Source organism: Peromyscus leucopus, chromosome 8b (genome assembly GCF_004664715.2).
Source record: "Peromyscus leucopus breed LL Stock chromosome 8b, UCI_PerLeu_2.1, whole genome shotgun sequence".
Taxonomy (NCBI): Eukaryota; Metazoa; Chordata; class Mammalia; order Rodentia; family Cricetidae; genus Peromyscus; species Peromyscus leucopus.
Window position 1 is genome coordinate 34,568,553 of NC_051086.1, and position 17,044 is coordinate 34,585,596.

General features: G+C 50.1%; 1 protein-coding gene across 1 annotated transcript in view; it reads left to right on the forward strand.

The window, feature by feature from the left end:
- Col23a1 (collagen type XXIII alpha 1 chain) overlaps positions 1–17,044 on the forward strand; it is a 299,491-nt gene that overhangs the window by 269,593 nt on the left and 12,854 nt on the right. The window contains 8 exon segments of the mRNA XM_028857241.2: positions 931–957; positions 8,295–8,337; positions 8,340–8,410; positions 9,198–9,233; positions 11,091–11,117; positions 12,951–13,004; positions 14,132–14,194; positions 14,606–14,650. Coding sequence (XP_028713074.1) covers positions 931–957; positions 8,295–8,337; positions 8,340–8,410; positions 9,198–9,233; positions 11,091–11,117; positions 12,951–13,004; positions 14,132–14,194; positions 14,606–14,650 — 366 coding nt within the window.

Sequence of the window (17,044 nt, forward strand, 5' to 3'; positions counted from 1 at the left end):
GCTTCTGAACATGAGATCCGACAGCTCTGGGAAATGGCCCCTTTGGTACTTGGCTTTAAACATAGGACCCACCAAGTTCCTTGGAAAGGAGCAGAGGAGATTTATGTGGACAAGATGAGGAATCTGGAGGAAAAAGGACCAGAGCAGAGCTCAGAGTGGCTAGGGCTAAGTGAGGGCCTCAGAGGCCACATGCAGCTATGCCTAGGTAATACGAATGAAGCAGTCAGTGCCCCTAACTGCCAACAGGGCTGAGAAAGCCATGGAAAGACACAGGACCTGAAGGCTCAGAGACTCCTCTCCACAGCCTAGATCCACTACTGTGTGGTTTGGGCAAGTTACCCAGCTGGGAAAGCCTCAGTTTGTCCATCTGTATAAAAGCAGTCTCAGAGCTATGGGGAGGTCTCATGAGGTCGTGGTCTGAATGGTCCTTTGTTGATGGGTGGCTGAGATGCTGGTGCAGCTGGTAGGTATCACATCTATCTTCTTGGCTGTTTCTGGCTGATGTCATCAAAGCCACAGAAACAACTCTGGGGTTTGGAGATCAACGAGAATCAGGCTCCTTTGTAGCTATTGCTACACAGCCCGTTTCAAAGCTCGTGGCTTTGTTATCTCTCCCTAGTCCAAGGTTCAAGAACTGTGAGTGGACACAGTGGGAGCAGCCACCCAGAGGCCACACTGTGTCTGGGATCTTGAATGTCTGGGATGCAGCCATAGATGAGGAACTGCCTGGCTCCATGCTGGCTGTGTGACCTCGGGTGTAATCCTTAACCTCTTTGAGCCTCACTGTCCTCATTGGAAGTGAGGAGGTAAAATAAGGCCGGCCTGTTGTTTTCATTAGAATTTACACCAAGCACAGAGTGAATGTTCAAGAGGAAATGCGGAGAAATAATGTAATCAGTGGCCATCCATTTCCCTGTGTTTGGTTCCCAGGGTGCACCAGGAGACTTCGGCCCGCGGGTAAGAATGGAGCACCACCTCCCTCATCCGCTACACATGGTTTGTTTGATATTACTATAATAAGGCATTTCTAGCATTTCTCTGGGGGTCCCAGCTCACCACAGCTTATCCCAGAAAAAGGCAAGCGAGACAGCCTCTCCTCTCCACCTTTGCCCCCCACCCCGACCCCGTGAAAGCCCCCAGGTTTCACCCTCACCTAATTGAGGCTGCTACCTCCCACATAGATGACAGTATCTGGCAGATGTCCTGGTTGCCATGCTTGTCGCCGTGGTGGCCAGACAGTAGGGTTAGCCCTGGTCACAACCAGATGCTGACCATCTCACAAGACAGCTGGCACTCAGGAAAAGGTGAAGGTCTTGAGGTCAGCAGTTCTGATCCCAGAGCTCAGCCCTGTCACCTCCCAGACCCCATGACCTTGACGGGTGACTTTTCCCAGAAATTCAGACCCTTCAACCATGAGTCGGTAACACCTGCCACCACCAACCCCCCCTGCCACTCCCCCACACACACACAGCAAGTTCTGTGAAGATTCATTATAACCAGAAATGTCAATAGTTGACAGCAGGACTCAGCATGGGGACAGGAGACAGGTGTCCCCTCCAGCCTACCTGTGCCCCCTGGGTCCAGAAACCTAGAAGTGCTTGTGCTAAGTCTTAGGTGGTCCCTAAAAGTGGGTCTTGGCAGAGGAGCACTTAAGTAGCCCTAGACATGATGTCCTCACCATTTCTGGAATGTTCTGGGCAGAGTCCCCTGACTACAGAGACTAGCTGCCCAGAGAAAGACTGGGTCATGTGGAAGAAGGTTTGGGGCCCCAGAACATATTGGTGCAAAGGCCACTCACTCACACCAACAGTCTGTCATCTTAGGGCGGGACTGGGTGAAGAATGTGTGAGCTGCTTGGCCCCAGAACACTGTCTCTGGCGGATGAAGAGAGGGGGAGAAAGGGCAGAGAGCACCACAGGCTGGAGCTCTGTGGTCAGGGTGGACAAGCAAGACCCAGCTCCCCAACTTCAAGGCTCAGAGCCCAGGTTTTATAAGATGACAATAGTGGGGCCCACGTCACAGGGTGTTTGTTGTGATAACAAGAGCTGGAGCGGGCAGGGGGATGAGACAGGCTGAGTTTTGATGGGCAGAGCTGACCCCTGTTGGGCCATTGACAGAGGTCAGGACCAGGGCCACAGAGGTGGTGAGATTTCTCTGAAGTCAAAGAAAGGATATTTCCCTTACCATGTGACTGCTGGGGGAAATGCTGGTTTCAGATGGGATTTATGAAAGTTAATCTTCCCATAGGGTTGCCCAGCCTGCAGTGATCAGGATCCATCGGGTCCGGAGTTCAACAAATAGACCATTTCTTCCAAAGCTCCTTGCCTTCCCAGGGATACCCTGCCTCCTCCTGCCTTGCTGTTCCAGCCCTCTGTGAACTAAGTCCCCTCCCCCACAGAAAGGCTTGGTGGCTTGAAAGGACAATTCACCCTATCTCTCAGGGTCCCTGGAGTTAACCAAGGTCTCTCTTATGGCTACAGGCAGAGTGTTCTGGGGGCCCAGGTGATGACGCCCCTCACAAGTTCATCGTTGATGTGGTCTGTTCCCACTCAGCTGGGAAGCAGCCGCTGGGGCTTCCCATGCATCCTGGGGCTTCCTCCCTATTTGGCTTCTGGAAACAGCTTTCTTCCTTTCTTTCTTTTTTTTTTTTTTTTGGTTTTTCCAGACAGGGTTTCTCTGTGTAGTTTTGGAGCCTGTCCTGGATCTTACTCTGTAGACCAGGCTGGCCTCAAACTCACAGAGATCCTCCTGGCTCTGCCTCCCGAGTGCTGGGATTAAAGGTGTGTGCCACCACCGCCCGGCTGGGAGCAGCTTTCTAAGAAGCCGGAAGTGACAACTGTCCTGCCTGTTAGGAGCTCCACCCAGTGTGCACCCAGCATCACACCTGCTGCATGCTATTCTGTGCTGTGCTGTGCTGTGCTATGCTATGCTATGCTGTACTATTCTATGCTGTGTTATGCTATGCTATGCTGTGCTATGCTATGCTATGCTGTGCTATGCTATGTTGTGCTATGCTATGCTGTGCTATGCTATGCTATGCTATGCTATTCTATGCTGTGCTATGCTATGCTATGCTATGCTATGCTGTGCTATACTATGCTATGCTATGCTATGTTATGCTGTGCTATGCTGTACTATTCTATGCTTTGCTATGCTATGCTATGCTATGCTGTGCTATGCTATGCTATGCTGTGCTATTCTATGCTGTGCTGTGCTATGCTGTGCTATGCTATGCTGTGCTATGCTATGCTGTGCTATGCTATGCTATGCTATGCTATGCTATGCTATGCGTTATGCTGTGCTATGCTGTGCTATTCTATGCTTGCTGGCTATGCTGTGCTATGCTATGCTGTGCTATGCTATGCTATGCTGTGCTATTCTATGCTGTGCTGTGCTATGCTGTGCTATGCTATGCTGTGCTATGCTATGCTATGCTGTGCTATTCTATGCTGTGCTGTGCTATGCTGTGCTATGCTATGCTGTGCTATGCTATGCTATGCTGTGCTGTTCTATGCTGTGCTGTGCTATGCTGTGCTATGCTATGCTGTGCTATGCTATGCTGTGCTATGCTATGCTATGCTGTGCTATGCTATGCTATGCTGTGCTATGCTATTCTGTGCTGTGCTGTGTTATGCTATGCTATGCTATGCTGTGCTGTGCTATGCTGTGCTATGCTATGCTGTGCTATGCTATGCTATGCTGTGCTATGCTATGCTATGCTATGCTATGTTATGCTGTGCTATGCTGTACTATTCTATGCTTTGCTATGCTGTGCTATGCTATGCTGTGCTATGCTATGCTATGCTTTGCTATGCTATGCTATGCTGTACTATTCTATGTTGTGCTATGCTATGCTGTGCTGTGCTATGCTATGCTATTCTATGCTATGCTGTGCTATGCTATGTTGTGCTGTGCTATGCTATGCTATTCTATGCTATTCTATGCTATGCTGTGCTATGCTATGCTATGCTGTGCTATTCTATACTGTGCTATGCTATGCTGTGCTATACTATTCCGTTCTATTCTAGTCTGTCACAGGAGGTCGAAAAAATGAGTGTTGGTTCGGTTCAGCATACCCAGCCATAAACTGCCTTTCTCTGGGCTGCGTTAGGTGGCTTTGCCTTGTGATTTTTACAGTCCTTTCCTGCTTTTCTGACCACACCACCTGTTTGCCATCCAGATGGTTTTCCCACGACTCAACACAGGCTTTATAAGTAGAGATCATCGTGGGTACAATCTCCGTGTCCTCAAGGTAGACTGTCTGAGTGAGGGGGCCTGGCCTGCTAGTTTGCTGTGTTCCCCAACCCTTACTCACCCTGTGTTATCAGGGCCAGACCTCAGCCATCCAATCCTGGAGAGAGAGGGGGGTAATTAGAGAAAAAATAAGGAGGGACACACACCTTACTCCAAGTAGCAGGAGGCAGAGCAGGCAGATCTCTGTGAGTTCAGGGCTAGCCTGGTCTACATAGCAAGCTCTGAACCAGCCAGGGCTAGGGATACCTAGTGAGACCTTGTCTCAAAAAACAAAAGCCTGTACAGGAATCAAAAATCGTTTCTGTCTTGATAAGTTGAGTCCAAGCCAGGAGTGCCCAATCCGGAGCCTCTGAGCTATGAGCAAATGAACAGCAGAAGGGAGAATCGAATCCTTGTGGATTCAGTCCTGAATGAAATAGGGGTGTCCACTCATCTTTACTGAGACCGGATATCCAATCGCAATGTTAATTCGGGGTCTAGACTTAAAACTCTCTGATCAGGGCCCTGGCCATGGCATACTGAGCAGGAAATCTGAGTGGTAGCCGTAGACAGCTGCCAGTCATTTACTGAGAAAATTGAGTGATATGTGTGTGGAACATAGTCTGCCAGAGAGGTGAGCTCTTTCCTGGTAAGGGAGGAGACACAGATGGAAAAGAAGATCTGAAAAAGACCAGTTGCCATCCTGGCACGGGGTTCGAACCCCTAGAACAGAAACGAAGTACCCAGTGAGTGTGGCAGCTCACCTGTAATTCCAGCTTCAGAAGGCAGACAGAAGAATCCCACGGCAAGCTGTCTGGCAAGTCCAGCCTCATCTACCAAGCTCTGGCTCTGATTAAGAGACCCTGCTTCAATGAATAGGTAGAAGAGCTATTGAGGAGGATTCCTGACATCAACCTCAGGCACATATGCATGCAAGCATGTGTGTGCCCATGTATCTGCAAACACACACACACACACACACACACACACACACACACACACACACACACACACTGGGGAAAAAAGCTAAAAACAGAAGCTGGAAAGATAGCTGATCAGCTAAGAGCACTGGCTGCTCTTCCAGAGGACCCAGGTTCGATTCCCAGCACCCACATGGCTGTTCACAATCATCTTTAACTCCAATTCCAGGGAACCTAATGCTCTCTCCTGACCTGCATGGGTACCAGGTAATATATGCAGGGAAAAAAAACATAAATATACATTAAATAAATGAAAATTTTAATTTTTTTTAAAAACCTAAAAATAAATCCAGGCATGGTAGTGCATGCCTTTAATCCCAGCACTCAGGAGGCAGGGATAGGTGGATTTCCGTGAGTTCTAGGACAGCCAGGGCTACACAGAGAAACCCTGTCTTGGAAAAAAAAAATTTAAATAATTTTTTTAAAGACCAGTTGCCCTGGCAGCAGGAGAAGGTTCAGTTTTTCTTAGTTCAGTAGCCCTAGCCCTAAGTAAACAATTACCATCCCCGGCCCCCAGGCTCTTCATCTGCATGATGGGAGGTAGTTTGGCCCTGGCCAGCAGTTCAGAGAGGCTGTGTGAGACCATCTACACTCTACAGGAGGTGTTTGCGGGGTTCACAAAAGGCTTCTTCCTTTCCTGGTTGCCAGAAAGTCGGGAGCCACTACACCATGGCCCATCCATCACCTGTGCCATGCAGCGTGGGCCATGATGGGGGGCTTCGGCATGCCTGAGGTCTGACCTGGTACTAACACAGGGTAGAGAGTCAGGGGTTTTGTGAGATGTAGACTGTGTGACCCTTACTTGCCTGTCACTGTAAACTCACTTGCACGTGTGGTAAATAAGTCCCTGTGTACCTTTCATGCAGTTGCGCCTAAGGTGACATCATGCACCCCTGTGGTCCAACCTGTCAATCTGGAAGCCGATGGTGATTCAACCCAACCAGCCTTACTCAGACTTCCTCAGTTTACACATGCTTGTGTGTACACGAGTGTCTGCGCTTGAGCGTGAGTGTGTGAGCACAAGCGTATGTGAGTGTGTGTGTTTAACTGTGTGTGCATGAGTGTATGAGCATCTGTAAATGAGTGTGTGCAAATGTGACTGTATTATGCATGCATGTATGTATATGAGTGTGCATGGATGTGTGTATGAATGAGTGTGTGTGTGTTGTTCGGTTGAACCTCCAGCTCACCCCTGCATCATCTTCGAAAGCTCCATTCCTGTCTCTCTCTCTCTCTCTCCAAACCCGCCCTCTCGGAGAATCTCCAACAAAGAAAGGGCGCCAAAAAACCCAGTTTTGTATTCCTGGCGACTATTGCAACTTCCTGCCCTGTTGCCGCCAGCAGCCCAAGTCCCCGCCTGCGCACTGCAGCTTTTGGCCATCCTTGGGCACAAACCCAGCTTGTCGTGTCATCATCAGCCCTCGCCTGTATAACCTCCAGGCCAGAGGGTGTCAGATCCCCTGGAACCGATGTTACAGGCAGTTGTGAGCTGCCATTGCTGGGAATGGGTGCTGAGAATTGAACCCAGGTCCTCAGAAGAGCAGTAAGTGTTCTTAACCGATGAGCCATCTCTCTAGGTCCATCTATAACTTTGGGGGGACTTTTTTCATTTAGCATAGTTTCCCTATAGTACAGAAGTTTTTCATGTATCAAAAATGTATTTCTAAACTGGGTGGTGGTGGCACACGCCTTTAATCCCAGCACTCAGAAGGCTGAGGCAGGCAGATCTCTGTGAGTTCGAGGTTAGCCTGGTCTACAGAGTGAGTTCCAGGACAGCCAGGCTGCACAGAAAAACCTGTCTCAGAAAATCAAAAGAAAAAAAATGTATTTCTTTTTTTTTTTTTTTTTTTTTTGATAGAGGGGTATGTTGTTTTAATTTTCATTTTCATTTGTTTTGGTTTGGACTTTACAGTTTAGACTTTTTTAATAACGTATTTTTGGTGTGCATGTAAATATGTGTGGGCACACACAGCACGGTACAAGCATGGAGGTAGAGGATAACTTGGGAGAGTCGGTTCTCTCCTCCCACTCTGTGGGTCCCGAAGGTCAAGCCAAGGTCACCAGGCTCTGGGAGCCAGTGCCTTTTTCAGTTCCGCCTTCTCACTGGCCCTGGTTTAGATGTTTTGAGATTTGTATCCCAAACCTCAAATTCACTATGTAGCCAAGGATGACCTTGAACTCCTCCTGGCTCTGCCCCCGAGTGCCATGCTGGGATCACTATATCCTCTGTTTTTGTTTTTGAAACAAGATCTCACTTTGTAGCCAAGGCTGGTCTGGAACTCATTTTGGTTTTTTTGGTTGATTTGGCTGTTTTGTTTGTTTGTTTGTTTGTTTGTTTGGTTGGTTGGTTGGTTGGTTGGTTGTTTGCTTGGTTGGTTGGTTGGTTGGTTTTTAAAGACAGGGTTTCTCTGTATGGCCCTGGCTGTAGCAGAACTCACTCTGTTGAACTCACGGAGATCTGCCTGCCTCTGTCTCCTGAGTGCTGGGACTAAAGGCGTGCGCCACCACCGTCTGGCTCTGGAACTCATTTGTAATTCAGGCTGGCCTTAAGTTTACAGCAGTCGTCCCGCCTCAACCTCCCAAGTGCTGGGCTTTGCCTGTTCCTTTTCTGTTTACTGCTGAGTGGCATGCTATAATATGACACAGAACTCGGCCTCTCACCTGTGGGAGGGATATTTTGAGAGCTTCCATTTCGGGCAGTTACAAAGAAAGCTACCGCAAATAGCCACATGCAGTTGTGTGTGAGCATAAAATAAATGCCCAGTCGTGCATGTCTGCCCCTTTTAATGCAGCCAGAGAGGACACTGTCTCACCCACCCGGCACATGCCGTTTCCCCTCCTGACAACAGATCCAGGCTTCAGATGCTGAGAAGGTGTCATCTAGGTCCTGTTGGGTCTGTTCCACCAAGGTCCCCTCCTGCAGCTACCAAGAAGTTCAATTTCAAAGCCTGTGCCCGCCTCAAGGAAGGCTGGGCAAAAGGAAGGCACGAGGGTTGCCCATCTAAGAAAGCCCCTTTCTGGAAGCTCGAACCTTACCGTCGCTCTCATTCTCAGGGTCAAGTCAAACCATGTGTCTTTCAGGGAGCCCAAGGGCAAGATGGAGCTGCAGGACCTCCTGGGCCCCCGGGCCACCCGGGGCCCGAGGCCCTCCTGGGGACACTGGGAAAGACGGCCCCAGAGGAGCTCAAGGCCCAGCGGTAAGAGAAGGCGCGGAACTGAGGCCTCCAAGAGCTGGTTCTATATCGGCTCACACGCTGAACCCCGATTCCCAGAGCCAACTCCCAACCTGCATTAATCTCAGCGGGCCCAATGCCAACCGTTACCCAATGCACACACTCAGCCTAGACCCAACTCTGACTCCATCCCCAGCCCATCTGCTTCTTAGCCCTCATCAGGACCTTGACCTCAAATTCTGTCCCATGCGCCAGCTCAGACTATTATTCAGACTCTGCCTCTGAGCCTGACCGCAAACCCACGTCTAATCCTAAAAGACCCATGGACCCTAACCTTGAGTTGCAAGCTCAGTCTAAATCCTCATCCCAACTCTGACCCAGAGAATCTGCAATTCTCCCCCCCTATTCCTCTCCCGCTCTCTTTCCCTCAGTGCTAACTAATAATGAGCCTCAGTTTCTCCCCAAGGCCATGTGAGGCCAGTCCACAGAAAATAGTCCTCTCATCCCAGAGACTCCAACCTGTCCTTCCCTCCAGTGCAGGACTCTACTAGATGACCAGGGGCTCCTATCAGGACTGGTCCTCTCAGTTGGCCCATCCATCCATTGTCACAATAGGTGCATAACTCCCAAAGCCTCAAGCTTCTCACCTGTGAAGTGGGGACATTATAACAACCACTTCTCAGGGCTGAAAGAAGGTGAATTTGGATGCTCTACTTAGAACCCTTGGCCATGTCCTGGCATGAGATTCAGGCTCAGTTAATGTGGCATCCGTGGGTCACTCACTCACTGCTATTTTCACATACCTCCTTAGGGTCCCAAAGGAGAACCTGGACAAGATGGCGAGATGGTGAGTGTCCAGGGTATTTGCAAGGCTAGAGTGCAGGGCTGTGGTCCAGGGGAGGGAAGCCTGAGTGCAGGGCTGTGGGGGGGGGGGGGGGGCCTCTTTCCCACTCTAAGAGCTACTTTTCTCATTGCTATGACAATGTGCTTGGCAAAAGAGACTTCAAGTCTGAGGGTACAGTTCGTCATTGGGGGGAGGACGTGGTGACAGAAGCCTGAGGCAGCTGGTCACACAGTGTGAACAGTCAGAAAGCAGAGAATTGTGAATGCTGCTGCTCACCCACCTTCTCCTTTTACTCAGTCCAGGACCCCCAGTCCATGGAACAGTGTTGCCCACTTTTAGTGGGTCGTCCCCATTCAGCTGAACCTTTCTGGAAATGCCCTCACAGACGCACCCCGTGTGTGTTTCCATGGTGATTCTGTCTGCATGTATGCCTGCACGCCAGAAGAGGGCACCAGATCTCATTACAGATGGTTGTGAGCCACCCTGTGGGTGCTGGGAATTGAACTCAGGTCCTCTGGAAGAGCAGCCAGTGCTCTTAACCTCTGAGCCATCTCTCCAGCCCTCCATGGTGATTCTGAATCTAATCAAGTGGACGAGATAAGCCCTCCCGCCTCACATCCCCACCCCAGGGTTATGGAGAGGTACATGCTTGTGTGCCCATCCCTGTGTCCCCAACCTGGACAGAGTTCTAGAACCTCTCTTCCTGGATGAGAGTCCCAGTTCCTCTGTCACCTTTTGAGCCCCGACACAACCACTGCTTGAGGCACAAGGAGGCTGCCCTAGGACTTGACTGAGCACCTCTGCTTCTAACCACGCCTGCCTCTTCCTCTGCGATGTGATGTCACCCTTGATAAGAGGAAAATGACAAGACAGCCCCAGGAGCACCTGGAAGGCTGCGTTCTTAACCACTGAGCCATCTCTCCAGGCTGCATGGATAATTTTGAGAATGACTTTTTCCCCCCACATACAGCAGTTTCCTTGAAGTGTATCCAACTTTTTGGATGTGTCAGAATTTTGGGTTTTTTCTTTTTCTTTTTTTGGGGGGGGTTGGTTTTTTTTGGTGGGGGGGTGTTTTGTTGTTTGGGTTTAGGTTTTCTTTTTTTATTTCATTTATTATCATTTTATTATTTTATGTATATGGATCTTTAGCCTGCATATACATTTGTGTACCACATGGGTGCATAGTTCCCTTGGAGCCCTGAAAAGGGCTTCAAATCCTTCATTGTTGGGGAGGTCTGGGGGGTATTGTTGTTGTTGTTCTTTTTGTTTGTTTTCTGTGCATTGTTGTTGTGTCTGTGTGAGGGTGTCAGGTCCCCTGGAACTGGAGTTACAGACAGTTGTGAGCTGCCATGTGGATGCTGGAACTGAACTCAGGACCAATGAGCCAGTGCTCTTAACTGCTGAGCCATCTCCCCAGCTCCCTGGCTTTTCTTTTTCTTTTGTTTAGTTTTGGGTATTGTTTTTCTTTTCCTTTGTTTTATTTGGGTTTTTTTTTTATTTTTATGATTGTGTGTGTGTGTGTGTGTGTGTGTGTGTGTGCACGTACATGATTGTATCTGTGTGGGGCACTCACACACCACAACACCCACATGGAAATCAGAGGACAACTTGGAGAAGTTGGTTCTCTCCTCCCGCTGTGTGAGTCCAGGGATTAAACGAAGATCATCGCCAGGCTCCGGCATCCGGTCGGTGCCTTTACTGCTTGAGTCAGCTCACCAGCCCTGATTTGGCGTTTTTGAGACAAGGTCTCATGTATCCCAGACTGGCCCAAATTCACTATGTAGCCAAGGATGACCTTGAACTCGAACCCTGACCTTCCTGCTTCACTCCCCTTCTAACACCTCCCTTCTCTTGTTCCAGGGCCCCAAGGGACCTCCAGGACCCAAGGTGCGTGCTCAGTACCCCTCCTGCTCCTTCGCCTTGCTCCCCACCTTCTCCCAACTTCCCCCAGTGAGACTGAGGTAGGGAGGTTAAGAGACTCAGTTCAAAGGAGAGGCAGGTCACTGCAACTGTAGGGCTCAGTTTACTCACCTGTTAAATGGGGGCATGGCCTATCTTTCCTGCCTTGACTTCACATCAAGTTGTGAGAGTTGAATCACGAGACACCTTGGCTGTTGGGTTTTATGGTTTTTTTTTTTTTTTTGAGGGGGGGGCTGGGGGTTGTTTTGTTTGCTTGTGGGGTTGGTTGGTTGGTTAGTTGGTTGGTTGGTTGGTTGGTTTTGGTGGTAGTGTTGTTTTGAGACAGGGTTTCTCTGTGTAGCCCTGGCTGTCCTGGAACTTGCTCTGTATACCAGGCTGGCCCTGAACTCACAGAGATCCACCTGCCTCTGACTCCCAAGTGCTGGGATTAAAGGCGTGCGCCACCACTGCCCAGTTCTGGTTTTTAAAAATACTTTATTTTCTATGTAGTTTTAGATTCACAGCAAAATTGAAGGAAAGATACAGAGCTTTCTTGTATGGCCCGCACACCCTCGCCCTGCCAACCCCACCACAACACCCCACACCCCCACACCTCTACCTCATATGTGTAGTTCATGTAGCTTCCCTTGTTGTTAGCATCCCCTGTCAGAGTGGTACATGTGTCACAACTGAAGAAATTACATTGGCACATTGTCCCCCAAAGTCCACCGTTCACAGGAGGGTGCCTAGTGCTGTTGTGGGACAAATGCATAGTGACTTGTACCCTCCAGCAACATACCCAACAGTAATTTCACTGTCTTAAAAATCTCCTTTGCTAGGGGTTGGGGAGATGGTTCAGTGGGTTAAAATGTTTGCTGTTTAAGCATGAGGACCTAGGTTCGAATCCCCAGCACTGTCACCATCACTTGGGGCCTTGTCAGAAATGCAAATTCTGGTTGCTAGGGAAGTAGCTCGGGGGCAGAATGTCCGAGTAGCACAAAGCCCTGGGTCTGACCCACAGCACAGGGTAAGCTAGGTGTGGTGGTGCACACCTGTAATCCTAGCACTCCAGAAGTGGAAGCAGAAGAGTGATCCTTGCCTACGTAGTGAGTTCGAGGCCAGCCTGGGCTACATGAAACCCTACATCAAAAGGAGGAAGAGGGGAAGATAGAGAAAGAGGAGAAAGGGGGAGGGGATGAGGGAAAGGCAGGGAAGGGAGGGGAGGGGAGGGAGAAGGAAAGCAATCTGCAGCTCACCCGAGACCCACCTGAGACTTTGGGGTGTGGCCGGGGTCTCTCTAGTCAGCCTTCTGGATCACTGAACATGCAGGTTTGAGAACCGAGCACCGACCTGGAATGTTCTCTGCTTTGTGACAAGCTGGCTGCCTCTTCCCATCCAAGTCTCAGCAAAACTACCCCATGCCCCAGAAGGCTGGCTGTCCCTAGGTCCCTCCCCATGTGCTAGGTAGGCACAGTGCCTTCTGTTTTTTACCCTCAGGTCCACAGATCAGAGACTGTGTGTGCTCTGGTCCCTAAGGAATGCTCACCAGCTCTTTGTTGACTGGTGAATTTGCTCCCGTTCACTTGTCCATCCCATGTCCACAGAAACCCTACTGAAGCTGGTTCTAGGCTGTTGTAGGGACTGAATGGTTCTGCTCAGGCCCTGCCTTAGAGGGCTAAGTGCAGGGAGGACCTGCCACTAGCGCCTGGACCAGACAGGTGTGCCGTGAGTCTAGAGCAGGTCGGGGCCAGCTGGACCACTCAAAAGTGTGGCCCACATGTCCACGTGCGGTGGCTTCAGTCTCAGCTGTTATCTTCTCAGGGGGATGATGGGATGCCCAGCCAGCCAGGACTCCCTGGACCCCCAGGGCCCAAGGTAAGTACACAACCCTCTTCCTCAGAGTCTGCTACCCTTCAGCCTCCAAAGTTGCCATCTACCTAGAGATGCCCCTTTCCGGGCCCTTTCACTTCATGGGGCTCTGGGCCAATTCCCAGGACAGGCCAGAGGGAGGAAGCAGTGGGCCCTGGACACCTTGGCAGCAGCTTGGCTTCTCATCCAGACCGTCTGTCTCCCTACACTAAGTCTTCTCGGCTCCCACCTTAGTCCCTCCACACCCTGCCTAGTGCCAAGCTGGGGACAGGATGCTATCGTCACACCTTGTGCCCAAACCCTTTGTCACAGCCACCAAGCTCCTAGCCAGCCTGCCTCCAAGTTGTCTCATGGTGGCACACACCCATCATCTCACCACTCAGAAGGCTGAGGCAGGAGGATCTGAGTTTGAGGCCAGCCTGGGCTACAAAGTGAGACTCTGACTCATAAGAGCCCAAGAGACTGAAGTGATGGCTGTCAGTCCAATGTCTGCCTTGCAAGCACAGAGATGTGAATTTGATTCCCCAGAACCCACATTTTTTAAAAGGGGGGCTAGGTACGGTGGTACATTCATTTAATCCCAGCACTCGGGAGGCAGAGGCAGGCGGATCTCTGTGAGCTCCAGGACAGCCAGAGCTATCTCAAAAGCTAAATTCAAAAAGGGAATTTATTGATTTAAGGAAGCAGGCACAGTGGCTGCCCAGCACTGAGGAGGACGACCGACAGACTCCCCGGGCCTTGCTGGCTGCCAGCTTTACTTATGCAGCAAGTTCCAAGCCAGGGAGGTACATCCTGTCTCAAAAACAAGAACAGAAGAAACTATAGATAGTGCTTAAGGAGCGACACTCAGACGACTTCCACACATACATGTGCACTCACATATATGTGCACTCACATACATGTGCGCTCACATATTTGTGCACCTGCAAAGTCTCTTGAGCTACCCCAGGTGTGTGCCAAGATCCAGACCAAGAAGGGGATGGTCGTGGTCCTAAACCCCTCAGGCTAGCGAGAGCTTTGAGCTCCATCCCCGAGCCCGGAAGGGCCACATTCACCAGGAGGCCTGAGCACAAGGTCCAGTGACCCCAGGCTAGTACCTCTGCTTGTTTTCACTGATAATTTCTCCATTTCAGGGTGAGCCAGGGGATGTGGGGCCCCAAGGAGAGAATGGAGCGGACGGTGCCCCAGGACTGAAGGTGATATCACAATGCTCCGCCTAGTACCTGAAGACCCCATGGACACTGTCACCCAGTCACCAGGGGACAGCGTGATTTTACCTCTTAATTTGCACTTTTAAAGAGCGAGTCCCAGGGGGCCTGGACCAGGAGTCCCCTTTGACTCACAAGCAGGGTGGTCTGAGGGAGGGTGGTCCATGGTTCAGAGTCCAGCGCAAGGCCTCATTCAGGCCCAGCTCTGGAGTAAGCTATCAGGTAGTCTTGGGCTCCTGGGCCTCAGAATCTCCACCACTGCTCAGTGTAGATGGCTGCTCTTCTACACGGGCTATGAGGCCCCAGCACATGGGCGCTGGCCTCTTTGGGGAAGAGGGGACGAGATGAGATGGAGCATAGGAATCTCACACACCAGCAGACATCCATGTGTCTCCACAGGGGGAGCCCGGCCACCCAGGCGCAGATGGAGCCACAGGGCCTCGGGTAAGCAGCATTCCTTCTGGCCACACTGGTGGGATCCAGAAGTCCCTTGTCCCCGGCGGGGGTCCCAGAGGGTTGGTGAAGCAACAAGCCCTAGGCATCTTTTTTTCTTAAATTTTTTGGTGATTGTAAAACTTTTCATAACACGTGCCTATGGTGAAAATTAAAATATGGCTGTATAAAGGGAAGAATCCCACTTGTTAAGTAAGAGCTCTCTCCCTTCCCAGCTAACTGTATACTCTTCTAGAATCTTCTTTGCATATTCAAACATTGGTCTTCTAGTTATCATTAGGCATGACTGTGCCTGCTTTGGGATGGTCTTGCTTTTTCAAGCCCTCTGCAAGAAAAGCAAGTGCTCTTAACTACTGAACCATCTCTCCAGCCTCTAGACCCCAGATCTTTTGTAACCAACACAAGTGTCACCAGCACCTGGAAATGTAACTCAATACTGCCAGCAGTCTAACCTAAGGAGCCCCACTCAGAGCCTGGGGGACTCTACTCAGGTTCACCCTGGTCCTTGACATCCACTACAGATGTTATTTTTAATTATGTATATATACATGTACCTGTTGGGGGGGGGTGGGTGTGCATGTGAGTGCAGTGCCTGCAGAGGCCAGAAGAGGGCATCAGATCTCTTGGAGCGGGAATTACAGGTGGTTGTGAGCTGCCTGATGTGGGTGCTGGGAACCAAACTCAGGTCTTCTGCAAGAGCAGTATGTATGCACTCTTAACCACTGAGCCATCTTTCCTGCCCCAAGAGCAAAGCAAAGTTAGCGGAAGAGAATCAAGTGCAGGTATTAAGAGGGGGATGTGCCTAAGTAGTTCAGCTATATATGTGATCTGGGATTTTAAAGCTACTTAATCTAGGGCTAAACTTAGATGTTAGGAAAAAAACCATGTCCTGGAATATTTTATTTTCCTTACCCACAAAATTCTGTCCTCGAAGAGACCTTTTCTTTTTGTACACTGAAGACTTGCAGCTGGAAGGGAGTTAGGAGAGAAAACATACATCAAAGGACTCCTTATACATGTGCCCCAAGGCGGTTGGACTTGAGGCATAGTTCATTTGAAATTTTTAGCAGTCTCGTATGTGACATTTCTCAGAAAGAGTACAGCTCCTTTTGCAGATGAGCTTGTCTGCTATGATGAAAACTTGCAAGTGTCAGCCAGGGAGAGACCAAAATAGAAGTCGGGAAGAGTGAGGGGCCTCTCCCTTCTCGTCTCCCTTGCCTTCCCTGACAGCTCTCCTGCCTGGTGTGGACATGTCTTTCTGCTGACTATAGTGTCCCATCTTTGGCGACGTTTTCCCAGAGCATCACGTACCCCCTGTGCTCCGGGACCTGGGGAAATGGCTCAGCCAGAGCACTTACCAAGCAAGTGTGACAGACAGGTGGGAGGGCATGGTGGCCAACACATAATTCCATGGAGACAGGGGATCCCCAGATCAAGCTGGTTGCAAGACTAGCCATATCGGCAAACTCTGGGTTTAATGGAGAGACCCCGACTAAGTCAATAAGGTGGAATCAGCCTCCCTGGTCAACACAGTGGCTTAGAAGGGATTTGGGGCAGTTGAGTTGCTTTGTTTGAACACATATTTTTTTAAAGATTTATTTATTTGTTATGTATACAGTGTTCTGTTTGTATATATGTCTACAGCCAGAAGAGGCACCAGATTCATTACAGATGTTGTAAGCCACCATGTGGTTGCTGGGATTGAACTCAGAACCTCTGGAAGATCAGTCAGTGCTCTTAACCTCTGAGCCATCTCTCCAGTCCTGTTTGGACACATTTAAAAGTCTCCCCATCAAAAGGAGGCTTTCTAGGCTGTGGATGTAGCTCGGACCCTCGAGTGTTTCCCTAGTATGCATGGAGCCCTGGGCTCAAAGCTTTAGGTTCCTGACACTGCACAAACCAGGCATGGTAGTGCACACCTGTCACCTGTAGTCCCCGCACTTGGAAGGTGGAGACAGAAAAATCAGAAGTCCAAGGTCATCCTAACTTACATACTAAGTTTAAGGCCAGCCTGACCTAGAGATCCTGACACACACACACACACACACACACACACACACACACACACACACACACAGTGAACACAGTGGTACACGCCTTTTATCCCAGCACTTGAGAGCCAAAGGCAGGTAGATCCCTGAGTTAGAGGCCAGCAGGGTCTACATGGCAAGTTCCAAGCTAGATAGGGCTCTAGAGTGAGACCTTGTCCCGAAAAATAAAACAATAGTGCTGGGCTTTCCATTTTCCCTGAGAACTGGACCTCACTGGATTTGAATGTCCACATGAAGGCAAACCACAGGCAGCCCCTCCCTCGGGTCAGGTGGCAGCGTGTTCTGCAGCTGGCCCCAGGCTCCCTGCCACTTCCCTCATGGGACCTTTAACGAA